The sequence below is a fragment of the Tachysurus vachellii genome, chromosome 1 (assembly GCF_030014155.1).
Source record: "Tachysurus vachellii isolate PV-2020 chromosome 1, HZAU_Pvac_v1, whole genome shotgun sequence".
Taxonomy (NCBI): domain Eukaryota; kingdom Metazoa; phylum Chordata; class Actinopteri; order Siluriformes; family Bagridae; genus Tachysurus; species Tachysurus vachellii.
In genome coordinates, this window is record NC_083460.1 from 489275 (window position 1) to 509274 (window position 20000).

The 20000-nt window shown below is 37.9% G+C and overlaps 2 protein-coding genes across 3 annotated transcripts in view; both read left to right on the forward strand.

Moving 5' to 3' along the window:
* agfg1b (ArfGAP with FG repeats 1b) overlaps positions 1 to 2217 on the forward strand; it is an 8872-nt gene extending 6655 nt beyond the window's left edge. Inside the window, exons 10-12 of one of the 2 annotated variants that reach the window (XR_009648156.1) lie at positions 397 to 890; positions 1064 to 1087; positions 1379 to 2217. Coding sequence is in view for 1 of the 2 variants with exons in the window: in XM_060866994.1 (XP_060722977.1) it covers positions 397 to 470; positions 1064 to 1087; positions 1379 to 1438 (158 nt within the window). In the remaining variant the exon portion in view is untranslated. The remainder of the gene's footprint in view (positions 1 to 396; positions 891 to 1063; positions 1088 to 1378) is intronic. The other variant, XM_060866994.1, reaches the window with a different exon arrangement.
* Positions 2218 to 2973: 756 nt separating this feature from the next.
* fbxo36b (F-box protein 36b) lies at positions 2974 to 7195 on the forward strand. The gene is made up of 4 exons (XM_060887314.1): positions 2974 to 3137; positions 3506 to 3614; positions 4162 to 4334; positions 6717 to 7195. Exons 1-4 carry the CDS (start codon positions 3042 to 3044, stop codon positions 6897 to 6899), a joined length of 561 nt encoding a protein of 186 aa, XP_060743297.1. The 5' UTR covers positions 2974 to 3041; the 3' UTR covers positions 6900 to 7195.
* Positions 7196 to 20000: the final 12805 nt, after the last annotated feature.

Consider the following 20000-nt stretch of genomic DNA (forward strand, 5'->3'; position numbering starts at 1 on the left):
TCTTCTACCTCTCTCCTCCCCCTCCTCCTCTTCTACCTCTCTCCTCCTCCTCCTCCTCCTCCTCCCCCTTCTCCTCTTCTACCTCTCCTCCTCCCCCTTCTCCTCTTCTACCTCTCCTCCTCCCCCTCCTCCTCTTCTACCTCTCTCCTCCTCCTCCTCTTCCTCCTCTTCCACCTCTCCTCCTCTTCTACCTCTCCTCCTCCCCCTCCTCCTCTGCTGCCTCTCTCCTCCTCTTCCACATCTCTCCACCTCTCCTCCCCTCCTCCTCTCCTCTCTCCTCCTCTCCACCTCCTCCTCCTCCTCTCTCCTCCTCTCCTCCTCCTCCACCTCTCCTCCTCTTCCACTTCTATCCTCCTCCTCCTCCTCCTCCACCTCTCTCCTCTTCTCTCACCTCAGGTGGGTTTCCTGTTTACACTCAGAAACCTCAGATGAGTTACGGTCAGCCCGCCGTCTCCAACAACCCCTTTATGGTGAGCACTTACACTCATTTATTTTACTCGTGAGTTCAGTCCGGTCTGAATCGCTCCGCCAATACAGTCACCATGGCAACAGATAAAGCCACAGCAGCATTATTTGGAATAGTTGTGATACTTTATTTTTTGTGGGGGATTTTTTTTTAAATAAATCAGAATGTGAATATTTTAAATCAGATTCATTAATACATGTTTGGAGGCGATGAACTTCTGTTTGTTTTAGCGTTTATTTATATTAATTACTTTATTGTGATTAATTCATTAAATAATAAGATTTTTATGAAGTTTTATTTAATTATTATTTAAGTTTTTACCTTTTTACATATTTTTTATTTAAATTATTTACTGGAATTTTATGTAAAAAATGTGTTTATCTGTTTATTTAGTTGAGAGCTTCATCTCGACACATTTCCCTGAGTACACACCAGAATTTTTATATTTTTATATTTTTCTTGTCTGTTTTGAGCCCCACATCCAATAGCTTGTTAAAAATAAATTTTTTTTTTTTTTTTTTTTTTTGTGCATTTTTTCCTACACATCACACAAGAAATGTTCATGTTATCTAATTCACTTCGTATTTGTTCCCTTAGTGTGCTGTTTCTACTGATGAACAGGTATGAGGGGGTGCCAATACTTTGTGCACTTTGAGTAACAGATGGAATACAGGGTGATCTGTGTGTATAAAAAGTAAATGATAAAAATACTTGCTTCTCTCTCTCTCTCTCTCTCTCTCTCCCCCTCTCTCTGTCTCTCTCTCTCCCTCTCTCTGTCTGTCTCTCTCTCTCTCTCTCTCTCTCTCCCCCTCTCTCTGTCTCTCTCTCTCTCTCTCTCTCTCTCTCTCCCTCTCTCTGTCTGTCTCTCTCTCTCTCTCTCTCGCTCGCTCTCTCTCGCTCGCTCTCTCTCAGGGTGGAGGTCCAGCAAGTCCATATTCCACCAGTGGATCATCTACTAATCCGTTCCTGTAAACACACACACACACTTTATATTTACAGACACATCTGGAGAAAGCGGCGTGTTCAGTGTTCCTCGCTGTGTTCAGCCCACGTTGAGTGCAGGTCGAGCTCAGTGTCTTCCTCCAAATCCTCGCTCAGCTCCTGTAACGCTCCACATCCACAGTCCATCCTATTTATGGCTTTCACTCAGTAATTAATAATAACAGTGTCTTAGGCCTAGCAGTTCAGTGCTTATTGCTGTTTGTTAAGTTTATAAAGAAGCGTTCTTTATGATTTAAAAGAAAATGTTGAGAAGCTGATTTGAAGCAGCAGTTCGGCCAGAAATGAAAACGTCCACGATGTTCCTCTGTTCCTCCGGTCGCTTTTACAAGTGTTGGTCTTTTCAGATTCAGCTAGAGGGTGTGGCCTAAAGTCTAAAGGCGGAGCTTGTACATTTTTTTTATTTGATTTGATTTAATATAAATACTAAAATATTAAAAGGTAAGTAAACACAAAGCCTTGTAGCTCTAATGGTAAAAGGACAGTGTGGATTTTATCTTTGGCTGAAGCCAACACTCTGATAGGTGTTTAATCCACTGACTGGAGCAGAAGGAGGAGGTTTAGAATGAAAAGAAACTCAGCACAAAGCAGAGGGAGAGAAAAAGAAAAGGATGGAGCACAAATAGAGACAGAAGTAAAGAGTTTGGATCTGCAGGAGCTTCCTGTGTGAGATCTTCCTCTGGGAAAGTGTGTGTATATAAATATAAATATATGTATAATTATTATATTAAAGATTTTTAACTACTGTTCCACATCTTCTGGACTTTTGTTTATTAAAAGTGTTTTAGTAGCTTGTGTTTACTGAGCATGAGTTTAAACACATCACTGTATGATCTTAAAGGTGATGTGAGATATAAGTTGTATAAAACATCAGCTGAATCCAACAGAGACGACGTTTAGGCCCCAAGATGTGACGGAAAAACAGCACAAAAATTTCTCACAAATGTTTCTTCATATATTTCATAAAGAAAATAAAAATTTGATAATACAAACCAATAGACTTAAGAACAGCTTCCACACACACACACACACACACTGAAGGATGACAACAATCTGATCCTGCATTTTAACCTACAGGCTTATGTTCTCTCTATACCTCAGTATATGTTTACTGTATATGTTTAAATTCTTTTGCACTTTATATTATATATTATTGACATGTTTACATCCTGTTACACTTTAAAACCCTCTCATTATATACATAATGATCCCTGTTTAGATTTTGTGTAATATTTATACCTGTATAGTTCTATCTTATCTGTACATCACATACAATAACTGAATTATTTATGACTATCACCTCGACTGCAGTTGTGTTTTTGTTTTATTTGTTTTTTATTTTTTACACAGTTATTGAGTGTATTAGTGATTTGCTCTGTAAGACCTGCTGCACTCAGTATAGTGACAATAAAAAAATATATATATATATATTTAGTGATAATACACAATTTTATAACCAGTGGTAATAATAGACCTTAATAGACCTTTGAAAGATTTCCCTTTCCTTCAGCATGTTGGGTGAAAAACGTGAACCTGGCAACCCGGGCGACGCGGTTGTCATGGTGACATGTGAAACATGGCGCGGCTGCTGGGAGAGACGCTGTTTGAGGTCAGCTCTCAGGGACCTGCACCGATTAAAGACTATTTCTGTTTCCACATCAATCAGACGGAGGTGAGGATGAGGAGTGTAGAGGAAGAACATTTCTGCACAGTTTAGACACAAACACACAAACACACCCCGAGTCACAGTGCTAACTACAGCAGTAGGGATTCATCTCTGTAGAATTTAGAATGATATAAAGCCTGTAAGTGTGTAGTGTGTATAAAGTACTGCATTGTGTTTGTTTTTAAGTCACATCACAGCTTTATCTTCATGTTTATTTACAATCCACCCAAACTTTGTGTATGAAGTGTAGAAGGAGTCTCCAGTGTCAGTGTCAGTGTCAGAGGAGATAAAACTCATATATATAATGATTTAAGAGCAATAAAGCTTGATTTTACTGTAACTGTACTGAAGAGTGTTGACTCTCTTGTGTTCAGGTGATTTGGAGATGGTGGAAGGTTTCTTTACGCCCGGATTCCCGCAGCCTGAGACCAGGAGAAGTGAGAGAGTCACATGGAGAGTTTCTGGAGGACAGACGACTGCAGAGTAACAACACTAACATCACTACTATTAACACTATAGTCACATTTAACCTAAAATACTCATCTATTCCTCTCACAGGAAAGGATTCTAGCATCAATAACAAAACACTCCAAAAACCACTTTAATGAACCGCGTGTGTGTGTGTGTGTGTGTGTGTGTGTGTGTGTGTGTGTGTGTGTATGTGTGTATGTGTGTGTGTGCATGTGTGTGTATGGGCGTGTGTGTATGTATGTGTGTATGTGTGTGTATGTGTGTGTGTATGTGTGTATGTGTGTGTGTGTATATATATGTGTGTGTGTATATGTGCGTGTGTGTATGTGTGTATGTACTGTATGTGTGTGTGTGTGTGTGTATGTACTGTATGTGTGTGTGTGTGTGTGTGTGTGTGTGTGTATGTACTGTATGTGTGTGTGTGTGTGTGTGTATGTACTGTATGTGTGTGTGTGTGTGTGTGTATGTACTGTATGTGTGTGTATGTGTGTGTGTGTGTGTGTGTGTGTGTGTGTGTGTGTGTGTGTGTACTGTATATGTGTGTGTGTGTGTGCTGCAGGTCAGGTGTTGATGGTGTTTGGTCCTGATGTGCTGCAGTACTCTAAGTGTCTGTGTGAGGGTCAGTATGATTATCTCCAGCGTCTGCCAGATTCTTTACTTCTCCACATCATGGCACATTTAGAGCTGGAGGATGTGACGCGTCTCGCACAAACCTGTCACAGGTTCGAACAGGTGAGTCAGTCACTCCTTAAACATATTGCAATGTGTTGTCAATAATCACACCTTAAGTCCTTAAATACTGAGGTGTTTCTCAGGAGCTCAGCTGACACCTAAATGTACAGACCGCTGTTCATTATCTACACACACGTGACACAGAAACGCAATTTCAGCAACATGCAACATTTCAGTAAAGATCTGATCACATCTATACAAATGATCCATTCAGCTACTAGAGCATTAGTGAGCTCAAACACTGATGATAATGACTTCCAGTTCATCCTAAAGGTGATCAGTGGGGCTGAGGGCTCCTCAGTCAGGAAGTCCAGGATCCAGTTGCAGAGGGAGGTGTTCAGTCCCAGCAGGCTCAGCTTCCCAATCAGGTGCTGAGGGATGATTGTGTTGAATGCTGAACTAAAGTCTATGTACAGCATTCATATGTAAGTGTCTTTATTGTCCAGGTGGGTGAGGGCTAAATGAAGGGCTGTGGAGCGGTTTGGACGATACACGAACTGTAGGGGGGCTGGTGAGGGTGGTAACTGGGTCTTGATGTGCCTCATGACGAGCTTCTCGAAGCACTTCATCACGATGGGTGTGAGTGCGACGGGACGATAGTCATTGAGGACACTGTAGACTTCTTTGGGACAGGGACAATGGTGGTTGTCTTGAGGCACGTAGGAACAACGGTGCTGCTCAGGGAAATGTTGAAGATGTCAGTAAAGACATCCACTAGCTGTTCTGAGCATTTCCTGAGCACCTGCCAGGAATGTTGTCTGGTCCATCAGCCTTCCATGGGTTAACTCTGCACAGACTTCGGCCGTGGATAGACAGAGTACCTGGTCGTCGGGGGGAGGGATGGTCTTCTTTGCCATTACATTGTTCTGCACCTCAAACCGAGCGTAGAAGTCATTCAGCGCATCTGAGAGGGAGGCGTCGCTATCACAAGCAGGTGAAGCTGTCTTGTAGTTCATGATCACCTGTATGTCCTGCCACATGTGCCGGGTGTCTCCGCTGTCCTGGAAGTGGCTGTGGATTGTCTGGGCGTGTGCGCGCTTTGCCTCTCCTATGGCTCGGGACAGTTTGGCCCTTGCTGTTCTTAGGGCCGCCCTGTCCCCTGTTCTGAAGGCTAGGTCTCTAGTCCTCAGCAGCACACGCACGTTAGCAGTCATCCACAGCTTCTGGTTGGAGCGTGTGGTGATGGTCTTGGAGACGTCACGTCATCAATGCGCACGCCGATGTAGCTGGTCACTGATGCCGTGTCCTCCTCCAAGTTGACGGACTCGCCGTTGGTTGCAGCCTCCCTGAAGATGTCCAGTAATGTAAACTCCGACAATGAAAACTGTTGTGAATTCCCGTGGTAAATAAAATGGCCTGCATCTAACAGTCACAAACTCTACTAGTGATGAGCAGTGACTAGGAACAAGCACAGAGTTCTTACACCATTCCTTGTTGATGTAAACACACACACCACCACTGCTAGTCTTACCGCACAGAGCTGTATTTCTGTTGGCACAAAACGAGGTGAGCCCGTCTAGCTGAATGGCGGCGTCTGGAACAGCAAGCTGAGGTCACGAAGCCTTTCCAGAACATCATCATGCAGGTCGGTTGTTGCACGATTTCTGTATTTTATTAGTTTCTGGCGGTTGTATACATGAACACTGCTGTCTCTGGTGTCCACGTCAAACGTGCTAATGCCACGTCGCCATCATCTGAAACATGTCAAACACAACATGTCCAGACAAATCACCTTAACAAATATTCCACACAAATACTCACCTGTTTCTGTGAGTGACATCACTGACCACTGTGTCTTCACTACACACTCAGAAGTGTGATCTGGAACATTTCTCAGAATGAGAGTTCGTTCATGATTTGTGACATTTTGAGTTGAAAAAAAGAATCTAATTATCTATATTATATTTTTCTGACCACAAAACATCTGGAAATTCTTTTCTGCTTTGGTTCACACACATGCTCACCTGAAAATGTACAGGTTTAAGGTCTGGAACATTGTTTACTTTATTTATGGTTTACTTCTGATTTTAATTGATGACTCTCTCCTTTGTGCCTCATGTTCAGTAACTGATAACAATACAGAAAAAGAAACTGGGTTTTTATTTTAGAATCAGATCCTGACTTTCCTTTGAGGTTAAAAGAGGCTCATTGCTGCTACCTTTATGTCTGTGCTGGTCTATAGTGATGATGATGATGATGATGATGCTATATAAACACACATCTCAATGTTTACATGCTTTGGATACTGTTGAATGTGGAGCACTGAGGTGTAAAGTGTAATATCATCATATCATTTTCATTATAACATCAACACAAAATGTCATCATTTTATATATATATATAGTGTGTGTGTGTGTGTGTGTGTGTGTGTGTGTGTGCTAGCTCTGTAGCTCGGAGCAGTTTTGGGAGCAGACCGTACGCCTTCACTGTGACACGGTGAGTCCTGGGATGGAGGATTTGGCCCGAGACGTGGGATGGAGGTGTGTGTTTTTCACCAACAAACTCCAGCTCCAAAAGCAGATCCGCCGCCGCAGAGCAGGAAATAAACTCACACGCTTTAAATAAATGTATGTCTTTAACACATCTGATCAGTAACATGTCTGAGCAGCAGCACCAGGAACATGAGACAAATTCATACATGACACTAAACCATCTGACTGCTAAACACTTTACACTGGAAAAGTTGTACACACTTTATATTGGGCCCAGTTGTGACTCAAGTGCTTCAGGCTCTGCGTTGTTGATCTGAAGATCAGGGTTGAAGCCTCAGCACTGCCAAGCTGCCACTGTTGGGCCCCTGAGTGAGGCCCTTAACTGTCTGCTCAAGGGTCTCTGTATCATGGCTGATTCTGTGCTGTAGATGTGACAAAAATAAAGACTTCTAAAGGTTTATATCATTTTACACTAAGTAAAGAAATATTGTACAGTTTAGATTTGTTGTTAAAATAATAGATTAGATCATTAAATTAAATCCTGTTTACTAAACATTGGACAATATTTATTATCTTATGTGTTATTATTCATTGTCCAGTTTTTGCTTTATTAGTTTATTACATGTACTGAAATCATGCCATAAAATTAAAACCCATCAGTTTTATTTTACTCTTATTTTGTTGTAACACATTTCCTGTGAAATTCTAAATAAAAAATGTTTCATCAGTTTTTGAGTAATTTTATATCACATTAATTACAGCTCTACTGTAGAACTACACACTTTAACTGTACACTTCAGTGCAAAAGCTTTCACATACAAATAATTAAATAAATCGTCCCCCATAACAGGAGTAAAGAGTTAAAAGAGACTGAATGTAAGTCGTAACAGGAAGTTGTGTGTGTAACTATGGCTACTGTCGACTGTCAGTCATCTGTCTAATGAGAAACACAATGCAGTAGAAATACAGTACAAATATAAACTGACATGAAACCCTTTACTGTGTCCATGAACCATTTCCATGTCATTTCTAATCATTTTTTACGGTGGCCGGGAAGTGCAAAACAAATGAACAAGGCCCTTAACCCTCAATTGCTCAGTCGAATAAATATGAGATAATGTAAGTCGCTCTGGATAAGGGCGTCTGCTAAATGTTGTAAATGTAAATATAACACACTCTTCATCACTAATAAGTCGGGGGAAGTCGTGGTCTAATGGTTAGAGAGTTTGACTCCTAACCCTAAGGTTGTGGGTTCGAGTCTCGGGCCGGAATACCACGACTGAGGTGCCCTTGAGCAAGGCACCGAACCCCCCAAATGCTCCGCGCCGCAGCATAAATGGCTGCCCACTGCTGCGGGTGTGTGTTCACGGTGTGTGTGTGTTCACTGCTGTGTGTGTTCACGGTGTGTGTGTGTTCACTGCTGTGTGTGTGTTCACGGTGTGTGTGTTCACTGCTGTGTGTGTGTTCACGGTGTGTGTGTGCACTTTGGATGGGTTAAACGCAGAGAACGAATTCTGAGTATGGGTCACCGCACTTAGCCGTATGTCACGTCACTGTCACTTAGTAATTGGATGTCGTGAAAAAAAAAAACAATTAAAAATAAAAGTGTGATACAGATCAAATTTAATTTAACTGATTGCCAAATGTCTTTTTGATCCATCACAAGTGCTTTAAGGGCGAAAGAAACCAACAGGTTTCTTATTAAGTGTCCAAGATAAAAAAGGGAACTGAATACATATAATGTTTTAGAGTACTGGGTGAGTAAGGCTGTTCAACATGCTCATGAAAAAATCTTTTTTTCTTTCTCCTCCAAATAAATAGCCTGAGAGGGGAGGAGAGAATAAGAGAGAGGGATGGGGGGGGGGGGGGTATAAGAGAGAGGGGAATGGGGGGGGGGTGTCTCAGTACAGGAGAGTAGAAGATTTGGTCAGAGCTCCGAATTCTACGGACAGATATTTTCAACTTTAAACAGGTAAGAAACAAATCTTCATCACTTTGTTTGAAATGTTATAATCAGGTCACTGTTTATATTTAATCTGTTTTTTCATCTTGATTTGTTTAAGTTTAAACAGAGAAATCTAGCTGTCAGGAGCTTTTACTGCTCAATCTATAGCCGTTAACATTTAGATGAATTATAATCACTAAATAGTTCAAGCCAAGATGTTCTCTCTCTCTCTCTCTCTCTCTCTCTCTCTCTCTCTCTCTCTCTCTAATATTTAAGTTCTAAATATTAACAGTGTAATTTAAGATAAAATTGCTTTAATTCCCTTGTTTTTCACAAATGCAAAATTGTGTCTGTGTAAATGAGTGTGTGTGTGTGTGTGTTTGTGTGTGTGTGTATTGCCACAAACACCAGAATAAACTACAGTAAAATAATATTAACAAATTCTAAACTCTGGAGAAATGAATGATTAAATTCCTGGGTTCAAAAAACATAATTAATGCACTGTACATTATTTATACTGTACATTAATTATACTGTACATTAATTATATTGTACATTAATTATAGTCTTCAGTAATTATACTGTACATTAATTATATTGTACATTAATTATATTGTACATTAATTATAGTCTTCAGTAATTATACTGTACATTAATTATATTGTACATTAATTATAGTCTTCAGTAATTATACTGTACATTAATTATATTGTACATTAATTATATTGTACATTAATTATATTGTACATTAATTATACTGTACATTAATTATATTGTACATTAATTATACTGTACATTAATTATATTGTACATTAACGACCCTGTTCTGCTGATTGATTTTGTATTCAAAATTATTAGTAATAGGATATTTTGATTAATTGATAACTGACTGATCAGTTGAGTCTTTGGTTTATTTATAAACTGAAGAGTTAGATGACTGATTTATTTGTTGACTCATTAATTGATTGATTAATTGATTGATTAATTAATTAGGTATATGATTAATTGATTTATTTGTTTACTTTCAGTCATAATGAACAACAATCTCCTGGACGTGGTGAAGGCATGTGTCCACGCTGTGGTGTTATTGGTTGTAGGTGTGTTGACGTATGTGATCTTGGTGACGATACGTGGCTCCCGGTATCTGCGCCATAAAGTTCGCTATCATCTGCTCCTGCAGCACTGTATCTGTCTCACAGTCTTCAACGCTGTGGGCAGTGTGATACACGGCATTCGCTCCCTGCATCTCCCCATCACACGCCTTACCTGCTGGGTCCTGTCTGACCTCCAGGTGGTGTTTGGGGGTGGCATCACCTTCACCCTCACCCTCATGGGCATGTGCATGTGTTTTGCTGTGTGCTGCCCGCTGCAATTCGAACCACTGGTGAACAACTACTACCACTTGTTGATAATATTAGCATGGTTCATGGCTCTGATAAACCCACTGGTTTATACGGCGTTAGCGTTTGTACAGAAGTCATGGCACTATGTGATCTCCCCAGACGAAAAGTGCCCCACAGCTCTGGAGGGAACAGGGTACATTATCAGTGTGCTGCTGTTTCTCAACATCATGGTGATACTTATCTTCAGCAGTTACTTCCTCATCTGTCTGGAGGGTCACCAATTAGGTCATTTCTCTTGGTCTAACAGAAGAGCACGTCGAACCATCCTCATCCATATGCTGCAGATCATCCTGTACCTCGTACCCACTTACACCGTCATCTCCGGCATTCACATGGAGATCGCTGGAGAAATCGTCACTTTCCTGTTATTCAGCATGTCACAGGTTCTCAGTCCAGTCATTTACGGTCTACAGTGTGAGGAATTCAGCACAGAAATCCCACATTTAATCCCTAAGTGCTGTTATGAGTGTGTGACCCATGAGCCCGGTGCAAGTGGGGAGCAGCGTGAAAGCCCCTGGTCAAGCAGACGTCCCTCAGTAGCAGTGATCAGTACAGGAACCAGCACCAACCCGTGTACCATTAATCTCCACGTGTCCGGCAACGATCACATTAGTGAAGAATACGAGGAAACTTTAGTGTGAAAAGTGACGATTTGGGTAAAACACAGAACTGTGCACAGAAATTCAACAACTTAATTTCACACGTTAGAGAACAGCACTGATACGTTCATTAGACTGAGACACTAATCATATACTCTACTTAAAAATAAAATAACTTTTGCCTCCGTGCTATTTTACATTTGGGGAAAAACACAAATAGATTAGATTAAACTTTATTGTCATTGCACATGAATACAAGGTAGTGTTAATTTCGTCACCTATTTTTAATTTAGTCTGTCTTGTGACAAATGTCCTTGTTAGTTTTAGTCATATTTAGTCATTCACATAACTTTTTTGTTAGTCTTAGTTTTAGTCGACTAAAAGTCTCGTCATTTTAGTCTAGTTTTAGTCAAAAGAAAACTCAAGGTATCTTAGTCAAGTTTTAGTCGACTAAAAGTCTTTTCATTTTAGTCTAGTTTTAGTCAAAAGAAAACTCAAGGTATCTTAGTCAAGTTTTAGTCGACTAAAAGTCTTTTCATTTTAGTCTAGTTTTAGTCAAAAAATTGTAGCTTGACCACATCTGGAATCTATTGTAAGAATAAATACAAATGCATTAATATCAGGAACACAAGTGTTATAGTGGAAATAAATAACTTAATGAAAAGCCTAAGATCAAAACTGTAGGTGTGTGTGTGTATATGTATATATATATACATATACACACACACATACATATGTATTGCACACAGCATTATTGATGATATTTGGAGTAATATTACATGTAATTGTTAAACTTGATTCCTTACATATACATTTGCTTTAAAGCCTAATTATTGATTATGATGTGATTGTGACAGGGGGGTGGGAAGAGGTTTCAGGTTGGGGGGTAAAGAGTTTTTTCTGTCACCACTTTTGAATAAGAAACAATATCAAGGCTATAAAACTTGTCAAAACTCAGAATCACAAAAGTATCAGTGAGAAGTTGAGAACACGTTTAAACAGTGCAGACACTCGAACTTGACCACATCACATTTACTTTATTCATACTGCTTTATTAAGCCTGACTAGACGGTGGACTTGTGCTCAGGATTATTTATTTATTTATTTATTTAGTTAGTTATTTGAGCGGCGTGTGGACGAATTGTTTCTACACACACACTATTTTATTTCTTGATAACAGACGGACTATAACACACCGATGCCATGAAAAACAGAGCGTTGCCATGGACACACAGGATTCTAACCATAGAGACGGAGCGCACTATTTTCTTTAGCGGAAACAATACAATTGTTTTTAAATCAATAAACTTCTTTTTAAATCATCATTTTGTGTTAAATTATCGATTTATTTGGTAGGTAACAATATAATAAGCGGGATCCGATTTACGGACCTGTAACTTGAGCAACAGCGAAGCCGCGAACTCGTGCTGAATATTTTAAAGGCGTAACAGCTGATGAAAAAGCAGAGACAATTGTAGACGAAAATGAAGAGATTTTATCTTCGTTTTTATTTTATACAAAACATTTTCGTCAACAATAATGTTAATTTAGTCTTAGTCAGCGTTTTTGGACAGTGGTGCAGTCTCGTCATCGTCTCGTCTGACCAAATTATCACTAATACAAGGTAATAAAATACAGTTAGACTCTAACCAGAAGTGCAGTATATGTACAGATAAACATCATAAATAATTAGACATATAATCTATACAGTATATGAATATTCAGAACATTTTAATATAAATATCAAAAACCATGACTGTGTAATTCTTTTATTTTATTCATTATCTTCATTTCCTGTAGATAAACCCTTATTGTTCTGTCAGGTGGGATCTTTAACACAATGACACACAAACATTTGTCAGTTGTTTGAGTTACAGACTAATGATATAAAACTGTGACAAGAAAAATATGTATAAGTGTCTAAATTTTATTGTCATAACTGTAAATATTTCACTTATTATAAGAATATCTGGTGCTGTGTGTATTGTGGCCTTAAGCAGAGCTGCACTGTGTCGTGTGTTTCAGCTTTATATACACTACATATTTATAGAATTTATGTGTTTGTGTTTTATAACTTATATATCTTTGTGTGAACTCATGATAACAAAGCAACACACTTACACACTAAGACTCTTACAAACTCACTTACACACACACACACTTACTGTACACACTCACACACTTACACACTAAGACTCTTACTGTACACACTCACACACTAAGACACTCACACACTTACTCACACACACACTAAAACTCTTACACACTCACACACACACTAAGACACACTCAAACACACACACTCACACACTAAGACACACACACTCACACTCACACTAAGACACACACACACACACTAAGACAATCACACTGACACACACAGACACACACACACACACACACACTAAGACACTCACACACACTTAAACACTCACACTCACTCAGACTCACACACACTCACACACACACACTAAGACAATCACTCACACGCACTTAAACACTCACACACACACTTACACACACACTCGCACAGACTCACACACACTTACACATACACTCACTCACACACACACACACACACACACACACACACACACACACACACACAGTAAAACAGGCTAAATTCTTTACTTTATTACAGGACTGACCATCAGAGCTGCCATACAGATTGCTCTCAAAATCTATAAAGCTTTACTGACTTTTTGTGAAAGTTTTGATACAGAAAATAAAATAAATAACTTGTTTAAAGAGTGAAAATTATTCGTCATTTTTTCTCTCAGTTTGATCCAGAGAAAGTTCAGTAAATCTCTGCAGTAGAGCAGAAGTATAAGTCAGACGTCCCAAGTGTCCCGCATATTGATAGCGGCTCCCTGATGCCCGCAAATTAGTTACAATCTCCCGCAAGAGCGAGCGAGCAAGAGCGCGCATGCGCGACAGAGACTGTGCTCCAAAACCTCTAGCGCGCGCACGGCAGAGAGGGAGGGGGAGCGAAAGACCTTGATTTTTTTTTTTTTTTTTTTAATATATTGAATTAACAACAGATATCAATTAACAAACTTGACAATAACAGATACAAAGTATGCTGGGGGAATTTACAACAAAATATTAACTATTGTACAGATTTTCAAAGTTTTCAGTGCCTTTTGCTTTAGAGACAGTCTTATAGAATCAACATAAAGTTCCATTTCTTTTTTAAATGACATGAAACAGGGATTTTTTTCCAGAAGATTTACATTTGTGAATGTGAAATTTAGCTAATAAAAGGATCAGATTTATTATGTAAATACTATTAATAGTATAGTTGTCTCTCTGAGTCTTCAAAACACCAAAAAGCACATTTATCCAAAATAAAGTAAAATTAACATCAATATTCTTAACAATAAAATCACAAACATTTTCCCAAAAAGGTTTTACAAGTGTTCAGTACCAAAACAAGTGAACCACAGTTTCTAAGCTGTTATTACAAAATGTACAATTTGTGTCTATATCGCTTTTAATTTTCACAAGAAAATGTTTTGTTGTGTAGATCTTATGAATTCGTTTAAATGAGACTTCCTTTATTTTATTTGTGATTAAATACTGATTTGGATGTAGTTAAACCTTTTTCCAAACAATATCATCTGTAAACTGGTTCCAGAAAGAATGAACATAAGGCAAAGATACAATATCTCTTTGAAATAAAGTTCTTATACATCTATTGTGGGAGTTAAAGGACAAACATATCCTACTTACACAGGTATTAACAATATTAGGTAGGAACCAAAGCTGAGTATTTATTCTTGTTGAATATTTAAATAAAGTACAAACTTTAGGAGATATGGCATCAAAAACTTTAGCATAATCCTTTGGTGTCACAGGGATTTTGTAAAAAGACAAAAACTCACCAAAAGTGAAAAGAAAACCATTTGAATTAAACAACTGATCTACCAGAATTATACCATTCTTAAACCAATACTCAAGAAAAAGAGATTTACATTTATACACAATGTCCTTATTATTCCAGATATAATACCTATGCGGTGAGAAATTGTGCTTGTAGATCAATGACCATGAAAGAAAAGCCTGGCGATGAAACTCAGCTAGTTTTACTGGTATTTTGTTAATATCATAATTGCAACTAAGGAAAAACTGAATGCCACCCAAGTTGGAAAAAATATGTGAGAGAATAAAATTTCAAATGGAGTTGTGATTTCTGATTATCTGTCTAAGCCAATTAACTTTAAATGTATTATTTAATGTTGCAAAATACACAAAATTTAGGCCACCCTTTTCATAAGCATTCATAATAACAGTTTTCTTTATATAATGTGTTTTGTTTTTCCAAACAAAGTTATACAACATTTTGTCAATCTCCTTGCATTGTTTTTTGTGTTTCATAAAACCCGATTGTGATTCGTCAATTCTAGAATTCAATACTGATTTGAATCTTCTGGCTAAAATTATAATCATTTATAATCATTGTTTAATAAACAAATAGGACGCCAATTGTCAATAAAATATTGATCTTTTTTCGGTTTGGGAACCAGTGTAATTAACCCCAGTGTTAAAGTGGGTGGAAGACATTGTTTCTTAATGCTTTCAACAAAAACCTCTAAAAGAAATGGTGCTAAATCTTCTGAAAACTGTTTATAAAACTCTGATGTCAGTCCGTCGGTGCCTGGTGACTTTGAATTTTTAAGGTGAGTAACTGCATCCGTTAACTCACTGAGTGCAATAGGCTTGTCACACAATTCTCTTTGATCTTCATCAATAGACTTAATTTGTAATGAGTTCAGAAAGGCTTCAGCTGTCACCTGTGAGTAATTAGAAGTATATCATTTTTTAGAAAAGTCACTACAATACTTGGAGATCATTACATGATCATCGATAATAATCCCATTAATGTTTCATTTAGATATGGTGTTATTCACAAAATTTCTCCTCTCTAAATTGAAAAAGTAATGGGAGTTTTGTTCCCCTTCTTCGATCCATTTTCTTCTTGAACGTATAAAGGCACCTTTCACCTTTCTCTTATACAATTCGTCTAATTCAGTCATCAACACCGTCATTTCTACTTTCTCGTCCTCTAAAATCAGATTTGGATGTTTCTGAGATAACTCTGTTATTCTTGTTATTATTCTTGATTCTTCTTCTCTTTTTTTTGTGGCCATCAAAGAACCAAACTTTCTTACATATTTCCCAATTTCATATTTTAAAATTTCCCAATTTGTACTAAAGGCATTCTCCGCTTTAGCTTTAATCCAAAAACTAGTAATCAAATTTTTAATCTTCTTTTGAACTTCATCATGAAGTAGAAGAGAGTTATTGAGTTTCCAATAAGAGGAAGATGTAACGTTATTGTTTTTCACATGGAGTTTAACATTAATAAAAATGGCTTTATGATCTGACAAAGGAGTCAGTAAAATATCTACCTTTAAATTCTATTGGAAAAATAAGACTCCAAGAATGAAATTGACTACACCACAGAAACCAAAAACACAAGGAGGACTGGAAGCACCACATTTCTACCACTACTTTTTGGCCAATCATCTCCAAAACATATACAAATGGATTCATCCTAACCCATCAGAAAGCACATGGCTAGATGTTGAACAGTCAATTTGGAAAGAGATGAACATTTCAGAATGACATTTCTATAGTCAGACAATCAAAAAGCATCACTGTTTTAAATCACCAACAATAGCCACAGCTCTTGACAGCCTGGTGGAAATTTCAACAAAAAGTCAATAGGAGAGCCACTTTCACTGCAAAGTATGCCAAGTTATTCAGTCTTAAATAGCTTATCTGCTTAAATACAATGTATAATATTGCAATACAATAATTACTTAAAAATCATTCTTTATTATGCACCTGTCAAATTGGTAACTGAGACAAGATGATTTCTCTTAATGATAATAAGCAGGATTACCTTAATGCTGAGATGAGCGGAAGCACGCATGCATTTCTTTGACTTTTCTCATGTTGTATTTGTAACTGGTTGTTGCGATCCTTGTGAGGCATGCGAGATGTTCGTTGGTGAGGTGGTTTCTGTGTTTCCTCTTTATAGTGTTCATGGTTGACAATGTTGACACACAAGTGTAGGTGCTTACAAAGAAGGACATAGAAGGCCGCCAAAAACTGGCTATTGCACAGAACGCAGTGAGTCAGTGACGAGTCAAATAATATATATAAATATATATTATTATTTGTAATAGAGCACATTCGTTTTTCTATGCTTCCCTGATTGTTTTTAATTTTATTTAAATGAAAAATAAATTTTAACCACATGATCATATCATCTTATTATTTACTGCCATGAGAGCCGCATATTAAAGCTTGGTGAGCCGCAGGAGGCTCGCGAGCAGCGCAATGAGTAACACTGATCTAAATAACCCCGATCTGGAATAACCCAGATTTTATAGTTAATAAGAAGCCACTCAACCTACGCACATGGGTAGATAAGGGCATCACACAACTTCAACACATCCTCCTTAATAACAACTTGCCACCATTTTCCCTCTTGGTCCAGAAATACAACATTGGGAGTAATTCTTTTTTGGAATATTTACAAATCAAATCATCTATTCAATCAAAAATCGACACTCAGACAATTAATCTAGACCTTTCGCCTCCAATATCAGAACTAATTAATATAACCTCCCCAAAAAATCAGACAACACATTAAGCCGACCCAATGCTAAATGGGAATCAGACTTATCCATTGCTCCCAATGCCGCTTTCTGGACACAAATCTGCAAAAATATCTACTTCATGACAAAAAATGCCAACTTACCACTTATACAGTATAAAGTACTTCATAGATTTCACCTAACTGGACAGAAATGATTTAAAATGGGTTTACATCTGAAACATGCTCACACTGCACACAAAACACCCCAGACACCTATTTACATGCTATTTGGCTTTGCACCTCAGAAATTCTGGGAAAACGTTTCTGACTCACTATCCAACCTTATGGGGTGTCACATCCCGCTGTCTCCCTCCCTCTGTATATTAGGTGACGTATCCATCATCAATTTAAACAGTACAAACAGTCAATTACTCCTAGTGGCTCTAACTATCGCCAAGAAAACTATCCTCATGACCTGGAAATGAAGGAACATCATACACATTACAACTTGGAAAAATGTACTAATAGAGTACATCTCCATGGAAACCTTGTCTACCTCCACTCATAATACATCAGAATTACACCCTTCTTGGTCATCTCTCTTTAACTTCCAACAGTCAGGAATCCACTGACCTTCTTTGTCTGAAGCCATCCTCAATGATACACTATCAATAATCCCATCAATAATCCCACATGATTGGGAGGAGGGGGGTCAGGAAGAGGCAGCTACACAGACTAATATCAAATATAAATAAAATACTTATAAGATTATATTTAAATCTCTCTCTCTCTCTCTCTCTCTGTCTCCGGCTGGCCCAGCACTTGTCTCACTGTTTTAATGCATCACATATTAGATGAGGTGTGCACACATTCATTTGGAGCATAATAAATATATAATATACATATATATATATATATATATATATATATATATATATATATATATATATATATATATATATATATATATATATATATATGTAAAAGCACACACATAGGGTAAGTGTGACGTGGGCGTGGTGGCCTGGGCTTTGCACTGGGCTGGTTTTCATGCTACACGCCATGCTTTTGACATAAACATATCATGAAATATAACAATGAAAGCAGCCATATTTATTAAAAAAAAAAACACACAAAAAAAAACAGGGTAAGCGGGGCATGTGTGGGACGGCTGGGGATGGGGATGGATTTTGGAACCCTGGACCTCGCAGCACATCACCTTGATAGCCTGTTGCAATATGACGCTGGCGGGGGTCTATACTATGCCATGGCCATGAGGGGTATCAGAGGCATCTTTATAATACCTTATTATTAATAGCTGTATCAATATTACCATTATTAATATTCTTCTTCTTCTTCTTCTTCTTATTATTATTATTATTATTATTATTATTATTATCATCATCATTCCTATTATAACTACTACTATTACCATTACTATTAATGGCTGTATTAGCATTATTATTGCTATTATTACTACTATTTTTATTTGTCCTCTTCCTGATCCTTTAACCTTCCCCTCATTCCGGATGAAATGAGTATATTTGTAAATATGTTTATCATTACTACTACTGCTAATACTATATTACTATTTCTTCTTCTTCTTCTTCTTCTTCTTCTTCTTCTTCTTCTTATTATTATTATTATTATTATTGCTATTACTGTTGATATTGTCACCTTCCTCATTCCCCTTTTTTTTTCCCTCTTGTTAAATTTATTTTATGTTTTTTTTTGTTTTGTTTTGTTTTGTTTTGTTTTGATACTATTATTATTATCTTCATCATTATTATTGGCATTATAATTATTATTATTTAAATTAATATATATATAGTTGCCTCTTTGATTTATATATATACATATATATTTTATCTCTGTTGTACTTCCCTACATGCTCCTTCACTTATATATCTCCACTCCCACACCCAGTTACACTTACAGTTACACACACACGCACACACACACACACACGTTTTGTTTTGTTGGTCTTTGTATTTGTATTTTGCATCTAATTTCTCTTCTGTAAATATTGTAATTGTCTGTTTGCACAATAAAAAAAAAAACAAACAAAAACCACACACACGATGCAGCATATTTTCAAGGCTTGTGCGACTGAACCAGAAGTCTTTACGTAAGCAGCCTTCAACGAACGCTCGGCCTCCAACAAAGTAAGCCGACTTGCCTTCCTCTCGTGCCTTTTTAATCAGTGGTTCTCTATCCACTTTTGACAAATCTTCAGTGAAGCGCAAGTGATGGCTTTGAAGGAATGGATTGTTTTTTGCAGTGGTCTTGACTCATTCGGGCATTTAGTGCCCAGCCGACGCGCGACATCAATTACATCAGGCAACTTTTCCCTTTCCTGCTGTAACACTTCTTGGCAGATGCGGATCACTTCATCGAGAACATTCTCCTCCGTCACCTCCGGGATCCCGTAAAGTTTCAGGTTCCATCGTCTGCCATAACGCTCCAAATCAGAAACGCGATTCATGCAGGTCAAGGTAGACTGTTCACTTTTCTCTATACGTCTCTCCATACCACCCATTTTCTCTTTAAGAACCTTGATTTCTGCACATGTCGACTTCGCCATCTCTTCCAGAGCATCACATCTGGTGTTAATAAGATTCGCCAGCCTATTAACAATGTCATCCGAATTCCAACTATTTTTACTGCTGGAAAATGT

Coding starts and splice junctions, on each gene's coding strand:
- fbxo36b (XM_060887314.1), top strand. CDS start 3,042: ATGGCGCGGCTGCTGGGAGAGACGCTGTTTGAGGTCAGCTCTCAGGGA. Junction 3,138..3,505: donor TCCACATCAATCAGACGGAG/GTGAGGATGAGG, acceptor TCTTGTGTTCAG/GTGATTTGGAGATGGTGGAA. Junction 3,615..4,161: donor GGAGGACAGACGACTGCAGA/GTAACAACACTA, acceptor TGTGTGCTGCAG/GTCAGGTGTTGATGGTGTTT.